The 25,700-nt window shown below is 40.3% G+C and overlaps 3 protein-coding genes across 3 annotated transcripts in view; 2 read left to right on the top strand and 1 right to left on the bottom strand.

Annotated features, from left to right (window-relative positions):
- erlin2 (ER lipid raft associated 2) overlaps positions 1 to 6,700 on the top strand; it is a 37,404-nt gene extending 30,704 nt beyond the window's left edge. The window contains exon 12 of the mRNA XM_008417677.2: positions 3,322 to 6,700. Within this exon, the coding sequence (XP_008415899.1) occupies positions 3,322 to 3,501 (180 nt within the window). The 3' untranslated portion in view covers positions 3,502 to 6,700. The remainder of the gene's footprint in view (positions 1 to 3,321) is intronic.
- Positions 6,701 to 10,284: 3,584 nt separating this feature from the next.
- Positions 10,285 to 15,266, top strand: ch25hl3 (cholesterol 25-hydroxylase like 3). Its single transcript, XM_008417678.2, has 2 exons — positions 10,285 to 11,158; positions 14,285 to 15,266. The coding sequence occupies exons 1-2, from the start codon at positions 10,719 to 10,721 to the stop codon at positions 14,679 to 14,681; spliced, it is 837 nt and encodes a 278-aa protein (XP_008415900.1). The 5' UTR covers positions 10,285 to 10,718; the 3' UTR covers positions 14,682 to 15,266.
- A 6,225-nt stretch (positions 15,267 to 21,491) lies between these two features.
- On the bottom strand, positions 21,492 to 25,008 carry bmp10 (bone morphogenetic protein 10). Its single transcript, XM_008417679.2, has 2 exons — positions 24,242 to 25,008; positions 21,492 to 23,715 (listed from the first exon to the last, which is right to left on the bottom strand). The coding sequence occupies exons 1-2, from the start codon at positions 24,648 to 24,650 to the stop codon at positions 22,661 to 22,663; spliced, it is 1,464 nt and encodes a 487-aa protein (XP_008415901.1). The 5' UTR covers positions 24,651 to 25,008; the 3' UTR covers positions 21,492 to 22,660.
- Between the last annotated feature and the right edge of the window lie 692 nt (positions 25,009 to 25,700).

Below are 25,700 nucleotides of genomic sequence, written 5' to 3'. Positions count from 1 at the left end.
CTTGTGAAACTCCAGTCCTGTTTTTATTTGGTTTAAAGCAGGGGTGCACCAATCTATCTGTGCTGATTTCCTTCATTTTTTGGAAATCAGTGATTGGCCAATTTTATCCACTGATCTTATCTACCTTAGCAAATGTGTAATAATCAACCACTGCCATCTTTTGCTCTTTGTTGATAAAGGTTTGACTGACAGACCAGCCCTCCATGTTATGTCTGCATGTTTACAATTAACAATAGTGACCCATTGTTGCCAACTCAACAACTTTCTTGCTATATTGAGCATCATTTCAGACAAAAAAAAAATTGGTATCGGCCAAAATAGAAATCGGCAAATTAAGCTTTTTAAAAGATCGGTAATCGGCCAGAAAACTGCAATCGGTGCACCTCTAGTTTAAAGTACTCCCACACTTTTTGTCTCTTTTTTGATGGAGCTTCTTTCTCTCCCTCGGGGTCTCACTCCATAGCTGCTAATAGCAATTAGCATTCATCCACAGCTCTTTGTCGGAAGGAAGTGAGAGTGTTGTGCAACAGAAATAATTATTCATCTGGAATACTGACTTGATAAATCATTATACAGCCCTACCAGGTAACAGCCTCTACCCCTCTTAAAATACTTTTGCAAAAGTATTTTTGCAAAATCACATCACATAAGTCACATGATCAACAACTGGATGTTGCCACTGGCAGAAACCACGAAGAAGAAGGTGACAGGAAGTAGCTGGAGCAACATATTTTTTTAATGACTTATCTCGTGAACAAGCTTATCCACATATAATTTGAATTGCGTTTCTTATTTAATGGAAACACCACAAATGCAAAGTTGTTTTTTTTGACATTAGTGGAATATCAACAAAGTTTTGTGCACATTTGTAACAGAAATGCAGCAACTGACTCAATCAGTATATGTGTCTTTAATAATAAAAATTTTCCAGCCCGGATATCAAAGTCAACTGAAATCAGAAGGTATGACGTAGCAATTACGCTAAACCAAAAAAGAGGGAGGGGGGGATCATTCTAACAGTTGATGTTTACATACAGTATTTGTTTACATACAGTATTTTGAAGTATTGTCTGTGAGTTTGTAATGGGGAGCCCTGGCCAGAAGCTAATGCTGATTGTGGGCCTGTGGCATGAAAAAGTTTGGGAACCCTTGGCTTAACACAAATAGTGAACCAGCCAATCACAGGGTAGCAACTAATTGCCTTTAGGCATCTAGATGTACTGAAGACAAACCAAGTATTAGAATCCAGAAGACAGGGAAATTGAATAACTTTTAATGGGGCGTAGTGGTTGATGCCAGACTGGCTGCTCTGAGTTTTACAGAAAATGTGGATCTACTGGGGTTTTTACCTACAGCCATCTGTTAGATTCATTTAATGCTCCTAGCAAAAGTAAGAAGCAGCTGTGTTGATGTTGCCTCTTCCATGGTAGAGGTCAGAGCTGGATGGGGATGCTGGCTTGAGATGAAAGAAAGGCAAACGAGGCTCAAATAATGACGTGTTACAGCCAAGTATGCARAATACCATCTCTACACACACATGTTGAAACTTGAAATAGATGACCTTCAGCAGCAGTAGAGACAGCTAAGAGCAATACTTATCCGAATTAGACAATTTGAAAAAAATTGCATAATCCAACAAGTCTGGATTTTAGTGGTGGCATTCAGATGGTAGAGCCAGAATGTGGTGAATGTACAACATGAAAGCAGTAGTTTAATTTTAGGCCCACAGCCTACGTGAGTGCTGTTGCTCAACATGTCTGTTCTTATATAACTAGTCTACTCGTATTCTCATGGTTTCCTCCAGCAGGGTAATTCACCATATCACTAAACTCAATGTTACCTCAGTTTTATTGACCCTTTGCAACTATGTCACTTACTCTTGTTGAGGCGTCATGGCTGATGTCGGAAGTGAGGGACTGCGATTGTTTTCCCAAGGTGTTTTTACCAACAAAGCCAGGGTGTTTGATAATTCAAGTCAAATGAATTTGTCTGTGGAAGTAGCACACCTAATTGGGGCTTATAGATTGTGGTATTTACAAAAGTTGGAAAAAGCTGGCATAGAAACCAACCCATACCTCCACCCTACTGACTTGTTTGTTGATTTGATCAAATTGTCAACTTTGTTTGAATTCATGTCACATGATTTATAGTACTTGTCATAAACAGTTTCCCCTTAAACTGGGACAGACTTAGGGTGTTTACACACCTGATAGTTCAGTAGACTTGGTTTGATTAGTGACCACAATAGGAACATTTGCTACATTTTCAGTCGGTGCACTTTACTTTCAGGCTACACTGTCAAATGAACTAAACCTTTTGAAAAACCTCACCTGTGGTGGCCCGACACCAAGAACCTCTGAAGGAAACAACACAAGAACCTAAAGAGAAAAATGGAGTGTCGTCAAATTGTAGTGAGTGTAGGACTTCTCCTTTGTCTTTGGTAAAAGACTAGAGCTCAGTCCTCCCCAACAGCGCCAGCAGGTTTGTTTTGGTTGTATTCACCCAGAATGCCCTGCCCTATTGTCCACTTCCTGCTTTTGGAACAGTCTTCACTCCACTCAGCATCCAAACTGTGCCTGAGATCACTTTAATAGAACAGAGATCGAGGTTTTTAGGTGGGCCAGTGTTCATTTACCCGTTCACACCTACCCAAGCAAACTGGCATTTCAAGGCAAACAAACTAGAGTGGGATTAAAGCGTACTAAATGAGGCGGGTGTGAATACATAGTTAAAAACTTTAAAAAGTCCATATGCTTATGTTTTTTTTGTACATATGTAACCTATATGATGGTGGAGCATTCTCTCCATGGTTACTGATTATATGCATGTCTTCACAGTACAGTATTTGACTGCATCTTACTAATCTGAGTAGCTTGCAGAAAGTGTTTGCTGCATATAACACATCAAGGACTCCCAGTCCTTACGATTGATGGCTACTATCCATAGCTGTCTTCATCAAAAGATTTACGATAAAATGACAATTCTGGTTTGGTCTGTTTGTGTAGCCGACCTGTAGCCATTTTTAAGTAACAGCAACATTAGGCTACTTACTGTTCCTGACAAACTTGACAGCTGGGAACTGTCAAGTTTGGGTCAATAGAGACAGATGATCTGTTCTCAGCCTACAACAGAAAATAATGCTCCCCATCTCCCCTAATAAGAGTACAAAGTGCATGATATCTCCTCCTCATCCTCCTGTACAGTGAATGCTTTGCTGTTATTGAGTTCAAACTGTTTATTTCATCTGGATGTGACCAATGCCAGCACCGCACGATCCAGACTGATCTTCCTTTTTTCTAAACTCTGCTGTTTCTCTTGCAGTTGAAGTTAACTCCGGAGTACCTCCAGTTGATGAAGTACAACGCCATCGCAGCCAACAGCAAGATCTACTTTGGCAACGACATACCTCAGATGTTTGTGGACTCCGGCTCCGCGGGGAGCTCCATCAAGGCCTCCGCAGCCCTGGACGTTATTAGTGATCAGGTTATAGACCTGGATTAATGAAGAAAGTACTTGGACTCTTAGGACCACCCAGGAGTGGTGGGCTCTTTGCGGGTGGCAGAGGTGCTCTCCGTTACCAACAGAACCTGCTGCCGGGGCCAGTATTTCTCAGACAATTCAGAATCAGTGCTGGGAATCCTACTGGAAGGTAAAATAAAAGTTCATGCAAGGTTTCTTCTACTCTGTCCTGGATAAAAGGTCACATTTAAACTTAACTGTAGGTTAGATATTATGTTCAGCTCTCCCATGTCATTCTGACTGTCATTCAGCCAAAACAAATGGCTTTCAAGATTTATTTTTGTTGCCTCTCTTCTTAGGGTTGAACCGACAGTCATTGCAGTTACACAATCACTGCTTTCTGCTGTAGCTGTTTCCTTTTAACAAAGTCAATAGCTTTTTCTTTTTTTCTGGGTTCCACTTTGTGAGCCTGCCAAGCTGTCAGTGAGTCTCATGGTTGGTCTGAGCCGAACAAAGTGCGATTTTCAGTTCATGCTCCTCAATTAAAACAGGATTAAAGAACGTGTTTCTGTGGGCCATTTCTTTAGGTACTCATCAGATTGATAGCTCACAATTTAGATGCTGAACATTATCCCACAATTTACTTTTTAAGGTAGATGTTTGACTCATTTCAACAAAGGAATATTCTAGAACTCGTCTCCAGCGGTCTTGTAAAAAGCCTCCTAAAGTCTAAACGTCCCATAACTTTATAATATGCCAGAAGAAAATTTTACAATATGAAGTTTTAAGTTTACCAAAAAAAAAAGGCGCCCTTGAAATACTTTGTGACCTTGAAGGAGAGAGGATTTAAAAAGAATATGTGATGGAGATCAGAGTATGTTTCTTTAACAATGGGTTCCCAGGAAAACACCTGCTGGGCCAGATCAAAGCTGTGCTGTGACTCAGCAGCTCTTTAAATGTGTGTTTGTGTCTTGAGTTGAGACTTAATTACAGCCTGTCATCCTTCATTAAGACGGATAAGGCTCTGAGGCTGTTTGAATGTGGTCGAAAGCCCCACTTATTACACCCATGAGGAAACGTTTGACCGCATCAGCCGTCTTTCTTTTGGTGACCTTAAAGGATCTCATTTTATCAGTTCATGCTGCATTTTACTACAAGTCATTCCCACTTCCAATTTGTTCCTGTAAATTAATTATTTCCACGTACTGGAACTACTTTACATACTTTTTCATGATTTATAAAGATAAAACGTCAGAAAAGTACTCGGGTCTCAGGTGTTGTTTTGTTTTTTTTATTCTAAAAGTTTTATAGCCTATAACCAGGGCTGGTTTTAGAAGAGTATGGACCCCTGTGCTAGAGCCAGTTTTGGTTTCCTATACCAAACGATTTAAAAAATAAAAATAAATACTTTACTAATGCAAATTACAGAACATCAATAAGTAGATCCACACATTTGCAGGTACAACTTAGTTGGTTTAAAACATCTGCAGATGGCTTCATCTTGGTCCCAAAAAGAGGATTTTCAAATATTTGAGTGTAGTTTCAATTAACTAAAACATAATATATTAATAAAACACCACATGTGAAATGAGCCCAGGACGTTAATATGATTATGCACAGTACCCATTAAAAAAAAAACTATTTCCCCCCCACCCTCCAAAAATCTTGTGGCCCTGGGCTGCCGCCTTCGTAAGCCCTTTCTAAAGACTGAGCCAGCCTATGACACCCTATTTTTTGATACTGATCTCCGTTTTTGGGGCCAGATGATTCACGGAAAGAGATTGTGATGGCAGACAAAACCAAAACAAACCAGAACCACGTCTTGTATTTGGGTATTTTTCTGCATTTACCAACTTAACCACCCAGCAGCAGACTATGAATAGCTCATATAAATTATTTTTGACTCATCAGCTTCCAAACCAGGAAGAAAACAGCCCGTTGGTGGTTACAGACGTATGGTATGACAGACCCCCTTTCCCCTCCGTCACAAATGGAAGAATATTAAACGAATTGGCGAAATTACCAGCGGCATAGTGATCTTTAGTCTGTTTAGATGCAAGCAAACAGAAAATTCCCCTTAATAAAATTAAAAACAGCTTTAAAGCTTCCTGTTCCTCTCAGTGAGATCTGCTGGTAACTGTATCATAATTGGAAAAATGTGTTTTTTTGGAGGGGGTTTTCTTGTGGGCGTCAAAGAGGCACCATCTGGTAGTGAGTCGGACTCGATTTCCTTCTGACCTGCTTGACGAATACGGGCCCTGAGCGCAGCAACGGACAGCACAAGCTTGATGAATGTACTGCGGTAGCTGCTCACTGTCTCATTTAAATCACTGCTTTATTTGTATGATTGTTTTTTTGTGTGTGTGTGTACAGTGAATCTATAATTCCTTTGATTTGTGAAGCTGAAACTTTACTTCTTTTCTGTTTTTTCTGTTGAATAACACGTGTTGATGGCGTTTTTCGTAGGAGACTGTGCCAAGAGCATCTTAAATTATGAAGCAGAAAAGAAGCTTTTTACTTTAGTTTGGACATCCAAACTTAGACCGGTGTCATCTGCTTGAGTCTGGACTTTTTTCTGCAATCATTTGATGAATGTTTTACTGGTTGTGTTGGAAATTGTTCAACAGGAATCATTGGCAGCATTATCAGTCTGAAGGTGAAGGAGGGAACATAAAAATAAATGTGGACAGAGACTATAGAAACATTTCACTGTGGACAAAATTACAGGCATTTTTAAAAATCTTTACAAGGAGCATGTAACGCCGCATTATGTAAAAACTCCACGATATGATTTAATGTAAAAAAAATCAGCCTTTGCGTCATTTTTTTGTGTCATTAATAATGATAATTAATGTCATAAATGTAATGAAATCTTTGAGCGCATTTTGAATCGTTTTGCCTTGAACACTTGAGTGGATATGAGTCTGAAAAGGAAACTAAATGAAAAAAACTGTTTGGCTTTTATTGACTCAATTTGAATGCATCGTGATTAGTATTACAAGTATGATGATTTGGATGAACATGAACAGTTTGTGATTATTGCATAGTTTTGAAAAAGAAAAAAAAAGCTACCTCCACATTTTGTAATAATCGGCACAAAAGGTAATAAAATCCTTCTACGTTCTGCTGCATATGTAAAACGTTACATTTTACGTTTATTATTACATAATGCTTTTTTAATTGTTACATTTTGAAGCCAAATTTTCGGATATTAACATAATGCTGCGTTACAGAGCAAAGAGAAAACAAAATCCATTTGCTGTGATGTCTTCTGTTTACTTCTGTTTTTGATTTTTGATTGGTTTTGGTTCCATGGTGCATTGAGTTATTGACGAAATTCAGGGTTTTTTGTTTTTTTTTTCCAAAGAACTATTGTGTGTCCATCCAGATTTACACGTTTCTTAGCAGGCGGCGCCCTTTAAAGCTACGGGATTATGCCCTGATATTCATTCCAGTGTCTCAGGTGGACTGAGACGAGCACTGAGTCAACAAAACATTGTTATTGCACTGCTTTCAGTGATGAATGTACAATCAACATATTGTCTTCTGGCAATAATCTGCTGTTTTAATTGAGAAATAACGTCAAGGAGCTTCTCGGCAAGGGGCAGTAATATATCTAGAATTTTTTTTTTTTTTTTACTGATAAAGTAAGAGTTTCAGCATGTGTTTGAAACACAATAAAATCCACAAAAGCTAACAGCCGTTTGTCTTTCATTTTAAATTTGTATTTTGAAATGTCGAAATGTCACAAACAAAGTGACGGACATTCATCAGTCTTGAAAAACTTATATAAAAAATAAGAGCGGTTTTCTAAAGTTTTGCCACTGGCGAACCGCAGTGAAAGCCATTATCCACAAATAGAAAGCAAAAACTCGAGTTGTGAAACTAATTGGGCGGGCCCACTGACATTTACGCCTCGACTCATCCATGAGGTCACGGAGAAAGGCGTAACGTCTGAAGCAACACATGCTTCGCCCCATCTGAGTCGAGGTCAGTGCTCGGGATTCAGCACCGAGAGCAAACTCTCCCGTGGGATCCATTTTTGGTTTCCATGAGAAGAGTTTTGTGGCCATAATAACTTCCGATTACTTGATGGACCCCAAGAGTGTTGGGGAAAAATATTCTATGGGACAAAAATGGAACATTTTTGTACAACAAGCTTTTCTGCTCTGTGGTGGTAAATCCTTGACATYGTTCTCACTTGGGTTTTGCAGTAGGACAATGATCCAAACACTAAAAAACAAATGTTTTGGTATGGTCAATGTCCAGATATAAATCTCTAAAAAATCCTTAAAACAAATGGTTGAAAACCCTTTACTGTGGCTTTATGAAACGCTTCTCCAAAAAGACCACAATTCCTCGACCATAAAAGACACTCAGCTGAAGTACGACGTTTCATATCTATTCAGATTCTTTGTCAGATATGAAAAATGTCTAATGACTTGAAACTCTGAAGAGACATGGCACTTTAATGTCTTGAAATGTGGTCCATGAATAAAGTTTTGCTTATATTTCAGTCTCATAATCTTACATTTGAGAATAAAAGCAACCTGTAAGTTGAGTATTCATTTAGTAGAGGGGGAAAAAAACATTTTCAGAAGCAGATTTTTTGTGAGAAAAGTTTTTAGCCTCCTACGAAAGTCTTGCTTCACTTTGACTCATCCCACACATTTTGTTCATAGGATTGAAATGTGATTCATTTCAGTGTTAGCTTGGTCATGTGTAGCACTTTTTAATGTACAAAGGGACTAGGTGGGATATATCAGAAGACTAAATTCAGATCAAGCCTCTGATTTTGAGTCCAAACTGATAAAAGGGCTGTGTGCTATGACAGGAATCCAAAAGTGTCATACACCACCATACCATCCCAGAGGAAACCCTGTAGAAAGGTTTAATCGTACACTCCTAGCAATACTAGGAACCCTTGAACCAAAACAGAAGTCAAAATGGAAAGAATATGTTAAACCTCTCGTTCATGCGTACAATTGTACCAGAAATGACAGGATATAGTCCTTATGAACTTATGTTTGGACGCTGTCCTCGACTCCCGATTGATCTTGCTTTTGGTCTTCCTGTCTGTGAAGAGAAATGTCCATCAGATTCGCAGTATGTACAGAACCTGAAGTCACGGTTGAAAGAAAGTTAGATAGCATCAAAGAACTCTGCCAGAAGTGCTAAAAGAAACAAGACTCGGTTCGATCAGCGGGTTCTACTATCCAAGCTGGAAGTTGGAGATCGAGTACTTGTGCGGAATGCGAGTCTCAGAGGTAAACACAAACTGTGATAAATGGGAACAGGATGTATTTGTAGCGGTGAAGTGTGCTGGAAACCTCCCAGTTTATACAGTAAAACCAGAGTGCAAAGATGGCCCAATACGCACTCTACACAGAGATCTTCTTCCATATGGTTTTCTCCCTATGACAGATTCTGAAAGACCAACTGAGACAGTTCCAGTCACAAAACCCTAGACAACGTCAACACACCAAGAAATGGCAAGAATCTCCTGAGGACTATAGAGAAGGTGAGAACTGTGAGCAAAAAGAGATTCAATTATATCTAGTTCCACCTCCAGTAGAGTTCAAAGTGGAGAAAACATTCAGAAAGTAGCACTTTTTAATGTACGAAGGGACTAGGTGGGATATATCAGAAGGCTAAATTCGTCTACTGGAGCTGTTGTCAGTAATCAATAAAAACAATGCAAAAGAATAACTGCTTTCAATACCATGTATTTTAAAGAGAAAATTAAAGTGACCACCACAAGACAAACATACATAGAACCCAAAATAATACATACAAAATAAATATACACAGTACTGCAGTAAATCTTCCATACATTTGTGCACAACCATCTTAAATTCCCCCACTGGTCAGCACAGTGTCTGACCGACACACATTCGAAAAGTCCGTAGTTGAATTGTCTAGATATTTGAGATGACAATGTCCAAGCGCAAGTCGTTTCAGATGAAGAGATGAATAGTGGATTGTGTGTCTGAATGATGAAATGGAGGGGGAAATAATACAGACCATCAGCCTCTTACCAGACCAGTATGGAGTGAATCTCAGGTTCTCCTGACCCCAGCCAGTTCTCATAAGCTCGCCATCCTTTAACCCTAAAAAGGGTCACCTGGCCAATTCCATTTATAGTTCAGTGCATGACAGCTTCATGGCTCCCAAGTTCACTGGATGTTCAGATCTGTCACTCCTTTGTCTCCAGCTCTCCCCCTCACACCTGACTGGGAAAGCTGGAGCAGGCCTCAATAACTACCTCAGGTGTGTTAATTGGCTGAATGCACTGTGTGACTGACTGTCACTCTAACCAATGGAGCAGCAAAGGCGGGATTTAAGGGCAGTTGTTGGGTTACACGTGCGTTCTGTTGTATTCATCCTGCTAAAAGATCCAATGACACATTGGGTTAATTTAAGGTTTTCAGCATATTTTGACAGCGTTATCAACATCATATTATCAGAGAAAATCCAAGCAAAAGACTTCCAAGGAACTAAAAAGAAAAAAAACAGCTGGGGAAGCTTTGAGTGCAGATGTTCTGTGGAAAAGTGTGGGTGTAATTAGTGTCAGTCGGCACTCTCTCGAGTTAACCCTGTAGCGGAAAACAGTCTAAATCGGGGTCTGTTTTCAATGTACTTTTCGCACAAGAGCTGTAGAGTTTTTCTCAAGAACTGATTTTATCGTTTGAAAGTACAGTTGAAACCAGACGTTTATATATAGTAAGTAAAAAGACACATTTTTGCTCTGATTTAACTCAAGACTGACACTCAAGACAGTGTGGAATTTTTTTTTTTTTTTTTTTTTTATTATTATTTGTTTTATGTAAATTTATGGTTTCAGCTGTGAAGTAGAGCGTGTCGGATGTCTGATGGCATCTGTTAGCATCCGATAGGAAGGGGAAATCGTTGAGGCATGTTTCTTTTACCTCAGAAGAGGGTTTATTTCTGTATTCAGAGATAATAGATGAGTTTTCGGCGATGTCAGATTACATAACATGATACCATCATGTGCCGCGCCTCCATATTAAAAAATCCCCGACAATTCCAGCCTTGGGTGGTGCTGCTTTCAGGTACAGCTGTAATAAAGGAATTTACCATGACACCTAGAGCGTGGGCCCGGATCCGGGGCCCCTCCTACTCCGGGTAGAGTCTGAGCTGAGCAGAGGGAAGAGCACACAGTAATCACTCTGGCGCTGGAAGAGGCAGGACCGCGCGAGGAGATGATGTAAAGTGACCCACGCCGTGCTTACACCGTGATGAACGAATCCGTGGCAGACCTCGGGCATGCGGACGCGCCCGTCTTACAGGGACTGTGGGAGAGCGTGAGAGCCGGGCAGCAGCAGATCCTGCTCTCCCCGTACCTGGCCGCGTCCTGCGCCTTCCTCACGCACCTCGCGCTCTGCTCACCTTTCCTCGTGCTGGACGCGCTGGGAGGCGTGTGTCAGCGCGTCCGCTCGTGGAGGATAGCGGCGGGCTCGGGCCCTCCGCCGTCCCTCTGGAAGTGGCACGAGTGCTTTTGGAGGGTCCTCTTCAAGTACGCCACGGCGGTGCTGCCCGCCGCGGCGCTCTTCCAGCTGCTGCGCAGCCCGAGCCTGCCGGAGCTGGCCCCGTCCTGCTGGCGGCTGTCTGTGGAGGTGGTCGCGTGCTTCCTGGTCTTCGACACATCCTTCTTTATATGGCACTACTGTATGCACAGGTGAGAAATAAGATTTTTTTTAAATAGTCTACGGCTACTTGTGGCACGTTCAGAGCAAACTGAATCATGTGGAATGATTCTGATGTGGTTTGGGGGAAACAGTGTGAACTGATGGAGGCAACAGTTGGTAATGTCTTATCTGAGGCTCTTCCTATTTATTTTAATCATACTTCTTAATTGCCATTGAATGTTAGGGCAGAATTAGCCTAAATATGCTTCCCAAAAACTGCCAATATCAGTTTTACTACTTTAGTTTTACTTTTTGAACAAGTTAGCCATTTATCTTTAACTATAAAATGTCCGTAGTAGCAAAATGAAACAGTAATTTTCTCAACATCAGGCCAGAATTGTCTTAACGTGACACTGAAAATTCACAAATACTAATATGAGACAGAGCTCATCTCCCTTACTCTGTATAAAGTGAGTGTATCCACTAAGCTTTTACCTGATAATATAATGTACGCTGATTATTTAATATAATTAAACAGTAATTATTAAGTAATTAAACTTTTGAGAGAAAAGAAAATCTTCAATTTATATTACCATATAGAAGCCTTTCTTTAGTAAGCAACCATTAAATATTTATGCCATTATGTGGGTTTTAAATCTGAAGTTAACGAGAATTTTCAATTATTTCAAAAAAAGAAAATGATTGACACAGGGAGTAGCTGCAGCGTCTGACTTCATTTCCTGATGACTGAGTCAACTCTGTCCCAACAGAGCAACTTTTCTGTAATGTGTTTCATTTTCTGTTATCTTTTCTAAGAGCTTGAGCCAACACTCCTTAAAAAAAAAAAACTTAAGCTTCTCATAGGTTTCATCTGCTGCTTTTAACACGCCTCCTTTTCGCTCTAATAATTTCCACATCAAAGCGTGTAGGTGCGGAACAGAAAAAGATCAGATTTTGAGTTTCCAACAGGAAACAGCTTAAAATGATCTGATTCCTGTTAACATCTAATGGTTCTGCACACCACTGATTGGGATCTAAGAGACCATTTCTAGATAAGCTTATTGTGTGGAAACCACTACAGTACCACCCCTTACAGCAGTGGTCCCCAAACTTTTTCCTATGAGGGCCACATAACTTTTCCCTGCTCTGCTCTGGTGTAACAGAAAAAGTGTTACACGTTTGTCACCTGCGCTGCCGGAAATTGCAAAACCCGTTAGTGAAACGGTCACTGGGACTGACTAGTATATATTTCATTGGGGGAAACCTGGAATGCGGCGTTCATAACAAACACGTGTGTTCATCTGCTCTACCTCTAGCAAACAACCGTACTGATTTAAATAACATAAAAGTCAAGCAGTTCCCTAAAAGTCCAACAGATGGCAGCAATGCCATGCAAAACAAAACACCCACAGTTTACAGGACACACTTCCTGCTAAAGAGCCCCCTGGTGGTTGAAGAAAAATCCACATATAAACCGGACAATACAATATATAAAAAAAATCTGAATGCTCTCTGGTATTGTTCAGGGGGCCGGGCCAAATGTGGAGGCGGGCCGGATCCGGCCCGCGGGCCGCAGCTTGGGGACCACTGCCTTACAGGCTACATACATGTTACATCATAACAGTGTGTGCAAATCAAAAGATCAAAACTTTGTAATGATGGTTGTTTGCTGGGAAGTAAAACTTGATTTTTATCAGAAATTTGAGGACAAAATTTATTTTACATTAAAAATAAACAGATAATGTCCTCTTGCTTCATAATATTGCTCTAACTAGCAAATGCAGGCAACCAGCTTGTCCATATGGGATGCCTGAATTTTCAAGACATGACTTGCAAAGGAGAAAAAAAAACAGCAAACAAAAAAAAATAAAAACAAGTAAAAAGATGCTAACAGCCTATCTGTACTCTTGATACACTATTTTGGATAAGTATCCAAACAATGAGGGTTTAGTCAATGTAAGCAACCAGTTTTACAGCATCACTTTATAACAGGATGTTCTTGATACTTGTAATATTTTGCAGATGACAAAATGTTGCTCCTGTTAGGTGTTTACAAGATGTAAATGGGCCTGTGGCTGTTGACAAGTGCACTTAAAACCTAATTAATAACATCCAAGTGAAATATTTGTTTTAATATCAAACCTCTTAAGACTTTTTACAGAAAAACAATGCAAAACTATCACCTCATATAATGTTATGCTGACGAAACGCTGCTTTTGTTATGGAAAAAAACAGACAAAACGATGGAGGTTTTGTGTTTTCTAGAACTTAGTCTTCGTGGAGGAAAACATAACATGTGAAGAAAAAGGTTTAAAACATCATGCTTTACTTTATGTTTGAGTATTTATTATGAACATGTAGGAACCATAAAGTTATTATATAACAGCAGATTAGACGAATTCAAAAGCAGTGACTATTAAAAAATACGTACCCTCAGATATTGGGGTTGAAAGTGAAAAAAGTGCATACCTATTTTGAGCACATATGCCAGGGATGTTAAACTCATTTTCATTTTGGGCCCCTTCAAAAATCTGAATGTTCTTAAAGGGCCCGTTGTGCCAGGATGTATTGATAAAACCCACTAAACGGTTTAAATATCATTAAATAGCTGTTTGTTTCAGCATTCAGTAAGTGTTTCTTAAAATTAAATAATATTGAACATCTTTTCACACTGGTCAGTCCATTCAGGATTTCTTGATTGTTTTAATGTTTTTGTTTGAGATCAAAATCACAGATTTTGTTTGTGCTAAATTAGAAATACCTGTGAGGAATTTTTACCACATTTGCACCAATGTATAATGTTAAATATGACTTTTTATTAATTGCCATATCGGTCACGGAGTATAGCTTGATATCAGGTACTGCTGAGACAGCTGTCGCTTAGACCAAATGTTTATGGCCAATTTTGAGGGGAAAAAATTGCAGCAAAAATTTGAAAAAAATGTAGGAATCTGTGGATTTTGTGTGAATTTTGCAGATTTGTGAAAAACTGGATGGACTTATTGATGTAACGTGGAGTCTAGAGGGCCACATAAAAAGCTACGGCGAGCCAGATTGGCCCCCGGGCCTTGAGTTTGACACATGTCAAAGTCTCTCTGATCTCTGACCAAACCTCCACAGTGGATTGTTGAATGGACAACAAACTGAGACCAACATGTTTTTGTTTCCCCAACTAGGGTTCCCTGGTTGTATCGGGCCGTCCACCAGATGCACCACCAGCACCACGTTCCCTTTGCGTTGGCGGCGCAGGACGCCAGCTCGGCTGAACTGCTGTCGCTCCTGCTGCTGGCCCTGGGCAGCGCCTGGATGCTGGGCTGCCATCCACTTAGCGAAGTCCTCTTCCACTTTCTCAACAGCTGGCTGGCGGTGGAGGACCACTGCGGATACAACCTGCCATGGGCGTTGCACAGAATACTTCCCTGCATGGGAGGAGCCCCCTTCCACCAAACACATCACAAGAAGCAGAGTAAAAACTTTGCCCCCTACTTCACACACTGGGATCATTTCTTTGGGACATACATAGAGCCACGTTCCTATTTCAGGAAGAGACACGACAGGACGGTCATGAAGTGAATCGTGAATTTGCCATATACCTGTTTGTGTCTGCGTGTGTGCGTGGGGAGGGGTGTTATCATTGTGTACTCATATGAAGGCATGTTTCTTTTGGCTTGTTGGCAGCGGGAAGACTGACATACGACATCTCTAAGATGAATAAATGCAGCTAACATTTCCTTAACATCACCGATATTTTTAAATGGTTCTTTTGACACAGTAGATGAGTACACAGGATGTATATGTATGTATTTATGAGGATAGAGAAAGTCCAAAATATTTTATTGTAATCATCTGCAGCTAAAAGTTCAAACCCATCAGTGTTTTTTTTTTAAATCTACCTCTGCTCTCAGTAACTCTTGTCTTTTAAAATTCAATCATGTGGTTCAAATGCTTACTATGAAATGGGACATCATTCACCAAAGTTTGTTCGTTTTAAATTAACGACATCTTGTGCTGTTTACCATGCAGCTAGTATCAGCGGTTTTCCTCCTACATGTTTATCCACTTTCTGCCAAATTTGTATTGATGCAAAAAAGTGTCAAAAATGCTTTGTTTTATATTTTGTATTTTCACAAAATGAATAAAAGTTTTATAGATCTCTAACTCTGATCTAAATACCTTGTCATGAGTAGATTTATCCAGCTCAGGTTTGTTCAGATTATGTTGCTTCAGTGATTTATAACTAAACATACAGGATTTCAGATGAATTAGAAAAAGTGTAAAATGGAAATTTAATCCGTTGCAGCATAGAAAACGGCAAGTCCGATTCTGTCTTCAGCCCCTGTTGTGCTTTCACAGCTGCACAACACAGGGGGGCGCCCAGTCCCCACGGATGGCACACTTACAAAAGCAACATAAAGTTGCTCATTGCCTTAACTGACAGATGATTTCTCATTTTCTCCCCTTTTGATCTCTCATGCTGCTCCCTGACAGAACAATGGTGAGCCACATCGCACGTATCCAAACCTGCCACTGAACAGAAAAAAAAATAAGCTTCTAAAATTTACAAAATTAAAGTTTTGTTTTGCAGCCGACATCCAAGGAGGTGCATTCTTCTGCTTTTCCAAGTTTCTTTGGAAAATGATCCCGATGGATTTGTAATCAGCCGATTGTAAACATTTTCAGTTTGAGTGATTTTGGTTAGCATCTGAGTCACTGTTAGCCTTGGAGTTCCTTCACTTCCCTACAAACTCACATCAGCATGGCACATGTCTCTTTACTGTAAGAAAACTGATAATAATGTCATATAACATACATTTAAATAAAAAATCAAACTATTACTGTTGCTGTAAGTTTGGAAAAGATCCGTTGTCGCATCTTTTTCTGGTTCAGACTGCATCAAAATATCTGCTTTCAGGCCCAAATCCGTAAAGGGGCCGTATAACGCTAACGTCAGTTGTTATAAAAACGTTATTTATATAAAATATGACTTAAAAGAAATTTTACTTCCTAATTTAACACCTTGAAATTGGGTCTCTGTCTCTTTGAAAACTCCTGCTCTTTCTGAAGCTCCACCTTCATGAATTTGTCACAACATGGTTCCTCTATTAATCCTTTAACAACGTTTTTCCCAGCGATGCTCTGAGAAATGGCTCATAACGAGCTCAGCAGATGCTCAGTTTCACCAGGTGTTTGCTGATTGATGCTGGCTAGTCTGAAGGAGCAGAGAGGGTGAGTCACAAGAGGGGTCTGCTCTGTGTTTTTTAGGAGGAGATTCATTCTGGAAGGCGCACCAGGTCCAACCAGGTGTTTGGCACAGCTGAATGGAGGGAATAACAACGTGATGTAAAGTTAACAAAATTTGATTTTACGTAATACGGCCTCTTTAAAGCTTTAAAGGAGGCGAAGCCTAAGCCATAATTCTAAAACAAAACAAAAAAAGCCCCAACATTTAACTTAGAGACTTTTTTTTTTGTCCAGAAAAAACAGTCTCTAAGGACTTTGTGTTGTGTTTAGAATATGAAGCAATTTAATGTCGAAACAAATTGGGAAATCTTTCATCTAACAAAATGTTAGAGGAGGATAATGGGGAAAGGAAGAAGGACATTTCTTAAGACTGACCTTATTTTGCTGTAATAAATATATTTTTTCAGATTATGAGTACAGTTGTAGTATGAGAAGGCAAATCAAATATTGAGTTTCATATTTTGCCTTCAGTTTCTAATAATAATTCAGATGTCCTGTGGCTATCCGCTGTCATTTCACATCCAACCACTTCCACGGAAGACTTAACTTTGCAGTAAAAACCACATGTTCATTACCTGATGTTTCTGTCTCTTGCACAATGACAGTTATGCAAAAACAGTTGAGCCTGCCACAGTATTATTATTGTTATTATTCAGTTTGGATTGTGGGAGGCAGTTCATGGATACTCATGATTTTGGCACGCCTGCGATTTTCACGTTGTAGAAGGATGGGAAAAAGCTCAGAGCTGTGGAAGCTTTCCACAGCTCTGAGCTGAGTTACGAAAGCAAAATACGATACATGCTGCGTGGAAGAAAAAAAAAATGCTGATTCGTCATGCCTAAAGACAGAAAGATGGAGTCATGTAAACAGTTAAAAACAGAATTACCCAGAGAACGCCAAGCGTCTCCTGATGAAAATGCACAAATGCAACGTAAAAATCACAGGTTAATGCTGAGGAGCAAAAAAAAAAATAAATCACTGCAAGGGATAGAAAATGAGATGACGACTCTTCTGAAAAGGAGCCAACATTCAGATTCAAAACATGTGGTAAGAGGTCTGGGAAACGGGACCACGGTGCAGTAGGAGAAGCACCCGGGTAAAAAAAGAAATGGAAAACTGAGAACAGCAGACCAGGAAGATCAGAGGAGACAGATGGAACGTGGACGTTCAGATGCTTTAGTTACTAAATGAACTTCTTAAAGCAGCCGGAAAATATTGAAGGATTTCAATGTTCAATTGGCTTTTACACACTATTACATTTCTGTTGTTAATATGACTTGAAGTAATAATAATCTGTGAAAAGATCAAACTCCTCCAATAAATGTACCACTCCCAACCAGAAACAACCAATCAGATCCAGGATGATGGTTTTAGTGTTGTCCATTATGTTTGTGTACATGCTGCTCAATGTGTTTATGGTAGAGAAACAACTTATCGCTCCAGGAAAACCGTTTATCCGCCATCATCGGAGGCTATACTTAMTAGCCTTAGCATTCTTGACAGGCTGTGATGAACCAGCTGCAAAGTAGCAGAGAACGATGCGGAAGGTCTGAGCAGCATGTACACAAGCKTAATTGAGAGTAAGACACTTCTCTTGGCTCTGATTCGTTGTTTTTGACTTAGTAGTGTATTTCTGCAGCTAGTAGTGTAAGCTCTGCGAGAATTATTTTTTGGCTTGATTTTTTTCATTCATTATCTGTCTTAAATTATACTGTCAAAACATAGCGGTAATATCATGTAACATTAAAAAAGCAACACATTTTTTAAAAGTTACATGTTGCAGATTTAGATACATTTTGCTTTTATAAAGTAAATCAGCATAACCGGGAGTGGGGTGGGGAAATCTGTCTTATTGAATGCTATTTTATTTAATTTTACATAGCTTTTCTTTTAAGCTGACGCGCTGACCGGAAGTACTTTACATGTTCAGTTCAGAGTATGCGTTTCCCACAGGAAGATTATCGGTGCTGGCTGCACCGTACCTACGATTCCAATGTAAGTAATTATTACTGTCTGTGTGAATAATCAACCAGTACTAATGTGACGATAGTTTAAATGTTCATACACTACGGTTATTAGATTTTATTATGAGACTGGAGTTGTTTAGGTCAGCATTAGTCTTGGCTTTTTTCGTAGTAGTTATTAGCAGTAAAGATTTTAAGATTGCGGTCGTTTAGTTTTAAGACAAAATATGTCCGATTTTTTTTCTTGGTCTGTGTCAGACAAGCCCTTAGCTTCATTTTATGGGACATGCTAACCTAGATTTACACTAAAATATGAACTGCACAGCAACATCGCCAGAGTTAAAATTTCAGTGTTAGCACATATTAGAGTGCATTGTTGAGACTTTGGTGCTGTATACACAATAAATAACTCAATACAAATGTGATAACATAATATTAAGGGTGTTGATGGTTTTCAACACAGACAGTGGAAGCTTCTGGAAGAATCCCGCCGACGCCATTTTCTTTGCTCGGTTAATTGACGAAGTGGGGGAGTATGTAAGTAGCAAACTTCTAATATTGTTTTTTGTTGTTGCTTTTTTCGGTCATTTATAATTATCGTTGTTGAAATATTTCGATATTTAGAGTTTTGTTTAAGTCTTTGGTGGATGGACTGAAACCTTAATGCATTCTTTGAACGATAACCTTTCAACACTTACTTGAAAAGTACTCGAGACAATATACATAGTAAATATTCTGTAAAAAAAAAAAAAAAAAAGCACAACTGTGGCTTTTCTAATGCTCCTTTAAAAAGGCAATTCTCACAATCCTTCATACAATCATTGCAATATTTTCAGTTTCTCCAGGGAATGGATTTAAGCATTACTTGTACTGCCAAATGAAAGTAAAAAAACCACAGAAACAACTTATTTTGCTTAAGAAATCTCTCGGAGTTGTATAACTTTGCCTAGACAAAACACAACATCTGTGTGTCATTACCAGCGCTTTATACAAGTTCAAATAAATTACGCAACAACAAATGGAAACTGTTAAAGTGCTGGAACATTCGGAGGTGATTTTGGATGTGAACATGGAGCAGGGATTGAGAGAAAAAAAGTCCTTTTCCTGAGAAAGAAAAACAAAGTTTCTAGAACAGAGTGAGAGATGAGTTGCTTGGGTGGTGGAGTTGCCGAGAGATGAAACGATAAAGAACAGGACCCAAAGCAGGAAACAATCAGGCCCTATTACAGACCAAACGTCAGAGTTTTAGGGCGAGTCATGCAGCTTTGGGTGGCACACACCAGAAAAACACGTTCACAGCGAGAGGCACGTYGAAGTCCAGCAGCAGGCATCATGATGTCAGCCGGGGGAGAATCTCTGGATTACAAAACACTTTGTAAGTGTCTGCACAGTCGCTTCTGTCTGGATTGCTAACTCGCTGTCCTTTGCGCTCCTGCTGAGCATGTCATGTTGGGTGAGTTCGGATGCAAGCTGCCGTGTAAAAACACGCGGACAGCCTCGAATGTTTTGACACATGCAGGCCCTTCAAAACAAGAGCTTGAAAAAACCCAGGTCACACTCCAGCCGTCCTTATCATCAGACCACATGCTGCTAACTTCCCATTTCAACATGCCCCCTGTACGGTTGAAATCAGGAGACAAAGGCCAGATTCATATTTCTTCTAGAGTTCTGTAAATATTCAATTAGAGAGCCTGAAATAGCTGAGCTCTTGACTTGTTACAGTCRATAAGGTTGTGACCCTTTAGTCATTAGCCATTTTAAGACAGCCTTTGCTCTAACATTAGAGGTCTCTTAGTGTCCAACTCTTTCCATTCAGAAATATTCATACTCTTGTCTTTTTGGACTTTTGCCACACAGTTTGTAGGAAGACTCCATTCAGATTATATAATTACCGGACTGTACAGTAGCTGTTTTTTGCTGGGTTTTTTTACGCAGGCAGTAAGTACTGAATGCATAAAGGAAAAATATTTAAAAGGTCATAGAAAGCCAAGAAGAAGCAAACTAAAATGTGTCAATATTTACAAAGCATTCCTGTTGCCATGTGCAACTCAGTATAGTTTAATATTAACTGATGTCCCATGAACAAGCTTCTGATTACCAACAGTTTTACATTAAGTTGAATGATTAAAATGTAGAGTAAAAAAAAAAAAAAACACTCCCAAAAAAATCTTAATTTTGCAAAAATATACTTAGGGAAATTTTTAAAACTACATATCAAAACTTTTGAGTGCTTAAATGACCACCAGTGAAGATATTCCAGATCAGAAAAGAACATAATTTTACCATAAGCATCCGTGGCCATGTGTCCCTTCATTTAAAGTGATGTATAAGAAACTATAAGTTCTTCTATAAAGCTTCAAAAAGTTCTAGAAGTTGCAAGTTCAGTTTTTCTAATTAAAACACTAGCAATAGTAATTCACTGAAATACAATTGCTTATATGCACACTCACTGCACAAGACTTCACTGCTGAAGAAAGTTTGCTGCAGAAGATTTAAACAAGACAGTGAAATTCTAGGAGAATATAGTCTGGTCATGTGGGGCCAAAGCTGAACGGTGGTCACACACACCATCCCGATTAATGGGATGTTTCAACATCATGCTGGAAGAAAACTAGTTAAGGACTAGTAACAGGTCAGTGGTAGCTGCAGTTATCCCAGTYTGTGAAGATAAAAAACCCAAACAATCAAAAAACACTCTTGCAAGGTTCTGCCAGTACTCTTTACATACAGTCAGAAATATTACCACTTGCTGTTTAGTGACTTATTCCAAACAGCATGGGGAGGCGTAATTATTTGCACCAGTTAGTGCACATAAGAGGCCACCCATTTTTGTTCATTAGAATGGCTTCCACTTATTTTCCCATGGTTCTCTGTTAGTGTGTTGCACATGAACTATGACCTTTGAGCTGATATCGGTGGTATGAATGATCTGAATGTCAGCAATGCCTTCTGTGTCTGCTCCAACAGCCTCGTCCTGATATAACAGCAAAGACAGTTGACAGTTCGAGACCGCTCTGAGTGATGTTTGTGAATGCAAGAAAATATATCAGTCATGGCTAACATCCAAACTTCATTTCTCTGAGAAATGCTAGCTCCAAATATTAACATGCATGACAAGCAGAGATTTGAGTACTTTTTTTTTTATTGTTTTACAAACTGTTACCATATCACTTCCCAACAGATTTTACTTGTGCCGCAATTGCATTGTCATAAACATAAAATATTCTCTACTCTCACTTACAAATGTACATATATAATCATTTACTCTCTTGTAGAAATTAATAAATTAGAACAATAAATAGTATTTTATTTGACAAAAGCAGCAGACATATCAAATGGCTTATAACAAAAAGTATTTGTTTAGGGCATTTTATATTGTGACAGTCTGGCCACTATGCCACATTTTCTTCAAACTTAGTTTTTAACCAAAAAGATGTCCAAGAAAGTAATGGATTACTTGGATGTAGATCTGCCAGAGTCACACGAACTTGGGTCAGTTAGTTGAAAAGGTTACCAAGGAGCATGGACAACCCTTGGCCCCCTTCTCCACTCTCCCATGGCCCCGCCACATCAAAAGTTGCCCCAAACGCAACTGATGTACATGTTTCTCAACCTCCAACACCTTGCTATCACTGTAGCTCTGGGGGGTGGAAAATAGTCATGTGAAGTGGAAAGCAAGGTTGAGATAAACAACCCTACCAACCAGACCCTTGCACAGAGCTCACGTATCAGGCAGTGGCAGAAGWCAGGAGCTGGGCCTGGAGAGTTCATGGCTTGTCAGGTTGCCGGAGGCAGGCCATTGCTTTGCACCAGGGCACATGAAGTGCTGATTAGTGTTTGCATTGCACGGGGAGGCCAGAGATAAGTGGAGAGGAAGACAGATGTCAGGGGAACAAAGAGGAAGGAGGATGAATGACCCACTAGTTCCCACCAGTCTGCATAAACTGTAAGAGGCTCAGTACTTGGAGAAATTCTTTCACCACTGTGGGTATGAGAGCATACCTTTCCATCACTGGATACCACACTGACTGTAGATCTGTTGCACAGTTCTACTTTCACTCCGCTGCATGACAGATAGTGACTAATGTTCATACCTTTCCTCTACAAGATGAAGTACTTGCTTTACTTTACGGTACAATATACATGTTTGTCCACTTGCAGTGCACAAATGTTCATCAGTTTAAAATGAGCACTCCTAGTCTCACAGAAAAAAAAACCTTAAAGAGATTTCAATCATTGTCCCTTTCAGTTCTCAAAGACCTCAGCTCAATTTCTTGCCGCTGGTGTTTAGTATCCTTCCTGTTGTGGTAAGACTTTACAGAAAGTTTGAATGTCTGAAAGAGGGGACTATCTGCAGCCGCACTCAGCTACTACCATTCCCTCATACTTGTACTTGTAAGTGACCACGCCTGTGTCATCCAGGTAGAGTAAGGAGATGGGATCCAGCTTGGTTGGCACACAACAGGCTCGTGTTGCTTTCTGGGGACTGTGGATGTTCACCAGTGTCTGGACTATGGCATGTTTGGTAGGTGTGACGTGCTTTGTCAATGGGTATGAACAAACGCCAGCACATTCAAAGGCGTCATAGCCAGTGGGTGCGAGGATCCAGCTATCCCAGCCAATGTCTTTAAACTCTACGTACAGAGATTGTTTCTTGCAGTGGTTTCCTTTGGCGTTGCGACGAATGCGGGACGCTGTGTCATAGATCAGGTTGGAACGCATCTGGATGAGGTCTTCCTCATCTGGTTCAGCCTCACTCTCGTCCTCGCCCCACAGCCCACCCAGGTCTGTCCCGAAGTCATTCAGAACAGCACTAGACGTCTCATGGTCTATCATCTCATTCAGCTCACGCCTGTCGTCACGGTGATCACTGCTCTGATCATCAGAGAAGACAATCAGAAGGGGTTTATGTTTTTCCTCTGGGCTGTTTTCAATCCTCATGTCACCTTCAAGTGGAGCCTCATCTTTGCTGGTCTYTTTCGTACTCTCAACATTTTCGTCATCAGCGATGCTGGAAATCTGTACTTCTAAACGGTGTGTTGTTGCTCCATCAGATTTGCACCAACGCTGCACAGCGGCAGTGAGGTCAAAAGCTTCCCAACCGTTATCTGTCCCAAACACCTGGCGTGAAGCCAGTTCCAAAAACTCAGTTCGCTCCTCCACCCCTGCAAACTCATCTCCCCGCGCCGTCTTTTCATCGGTCATGTTAAGCCAGTCGTGCGATGTCAGTTCATAGATGGTGACCTTGCGGTCAACACCGGCGTAAAGGTGGCGGTCAGTCTGGACTAGAGTGTAGAGGCGTAGTTCAGCTGCTGTGATGCGTTCATGATGGGGGATTGACACGTTGAAGAGCAGTGGGTGACGTCTCACCCCTCCTTCTCCCACAACACTGGGATTTGAATCTGGACAAAAACACAAATTCGAAGTTAAAGCTCTGTGTTGTTCCTTCTGTATAACTACATTTGAGCTGAAGTTATAGACAAATTTCATCCCAAAGCAAAGATACATTTACTCTCTGACTTACTCCTGTATAAAGCTAAACAAAACTCAGAACTTTCATCAAATTTTTTTTTCTTAAAAGAGCATTTGCTGGTATTGTAGTTAAAGTAGTGTCCGCAACTTGTATAGCTAACACTTGTACAAGCTTAGAGGAAAAGCATTATTAAATTACATGTGGAATGATAATTGGTATCCATAGCAGTCTTTTTGGAATAATTGTAACTAAAACAGATTCTTTTTTATGCTTAATTTCAAAGTTAAGTTGATCATTGTATCTGGGAACAAGTGTATGGAAAGCAAACACTTGCCATAAATACAAGCAACTCCTTCTCCCTAATGTGCACTATGGAATTCTCTCTAGGTTATAGATTTTGAAAGGGAACTTTCACCTATTTTTAAACAGTTCCAAAAACAGGAGCAAAAACTTACCTTCATTTTTGAAGCTGCGAATAATATTGGCTGTGGGCATGGCAGTGCGGTCATTAGCAAAGCGGTTATAAAGCTCCATCATGTACTCGGGTGGATCCTCTCGTGCGCTTCCAGCAGACAGATTTGAAGGACCCAGTCCGGACAGGTTGAACGTCCGCAGAAACTGCTCCTTCAGGCTCTCCAGTAGGTTTTTCATCTTTGAGCTGTTGTCCTGATCCAACGGTGATGGATCCACCACACCTCCATGCCCGTCCCCCAGTCCTGGATCAGGACGATACCTCGGATGAGCGTTAGAGATGGGGTTGCCTTTTCCAAAGCGAGGCTCCCGGAGCAGCAGGAAGGAAATCAGCAAGAACAAAGTCTTGGATGTGCAAATGGTTCCCAGTTGAGAGACCCAAATGCTCGCCATGGGAGAAAAAAATCTGCAGCAACCTATTTTATGCCAATGGCCTGTGGAGGAGCTTGAGCAAGAAGACCAAAAAACAATGCTGTAATTGTCCAAAAGTTTAATTTAGTTCTGGTCAGTTCACCTATGACCTGAGACAGTTCTTGTTCCCTGGCAACACCTGAAGAAATGTTGACCCTTGCATTGACCAACGTGAACTTCTCTATGGGCTTGTGTTCTCCTGGTACTCCTCTCCAGATGTCACAATGTTTATTCTCATGCGCACCTTTTGAAGTTCCTTGCAACAGGACGGTGGTTGCGGTGACAGGGTAGCCAAGGCTCGTGTTTGTCTGTCCGACTCATCTCTGTTGCGTCCTCTCCTCAGTCAGACGCTGTCTGTGCTCACCTCTCTTCCCAGCTCTGGGTTTCTGTCCCTTATCTATGATATGGTGGGCTACGCATTGCACAGTGCTTATGGTCTGTTTGTGGTGCGCGTGCGCGCGTGTGTGCGTGCGTGTGTTTGTGTGCGTGTGTGTGTATGCTTGTCTTCCCTTTAACTTTGTGTGATGCAGTAGCTTGTGTGTTATCTCACAGCGTCCTTAATGAGGATTTTGTAAACACTGTCCTGTAGCCTCTTCCTTGTGGAAGAGCTATTTTGTTTTGGTGGGCGTTCCGAGGATGATACTCTTTATTTGTTTATTTGCTTTGTAAATKGTGGAGTCCTCGGAGCGACTTTCCAGGCTACATTGGGCATTTCCTTTTGACAAAATACACTGTGGGTCTGTTGATACGGTTGATGCCTCCATCAGACAACGGCAGGCTTAATGAAATAGAAAGGCAATGAGGTGTAGGGCCTTCATAGCAGCAAATAGCTTCTGAGTTTACTTTGGGTGAAGTTGCTTTTCAGAGTCGGCACTACACAATAAACAAAACATATTATGCTATCTTTGAGATATGCTCCATTCTCTTTTGACATTGTGTTTGTAACAAATAGTTCTTTGGCACAAGTGGCCTCTTTGAAGATAGGGAAAAAAAGACAGTTGTGGACCAATCTGTTAAAACCCCTGGTAATAA

Source organism: Poecilia reticulata, linkage group LG9, assembly GCF_000633615.1.
Source record: "Poecilia reticulata strain Guanapo linkage group LG9, Guppy_female_1.0+MT, whole genome shotgun sequence".
Classification (NCBI taxonomy): Eukaryota; Metazoa; Chordata; class Actinopteri; order Cyprinodontiformes; family Poeciliidae; genus Poecilia; species Poecilia reticulata.
The sequence above is the reverse complement of the archived record's forward strand: the minus strand, read 5'-3'. Positions and strand labels throughout refer to the sequence as shown.

Coding starts and splice junctions, on each gene's coding strand:
- ch25hl3 (XM_008417678.2), top strand. CDS start 10,719: ATGAACGAATCCGTGGCAGACCTCGGGCATGCGGACGCGCCCGTCTTA. Junction 11,159..14,284: donor TGGCACTACTGTATGCACAG/GTGAGAAATAAG, acceptor TTCCCCAACTAG/GGTTCCCTGGTTGTATCGGG.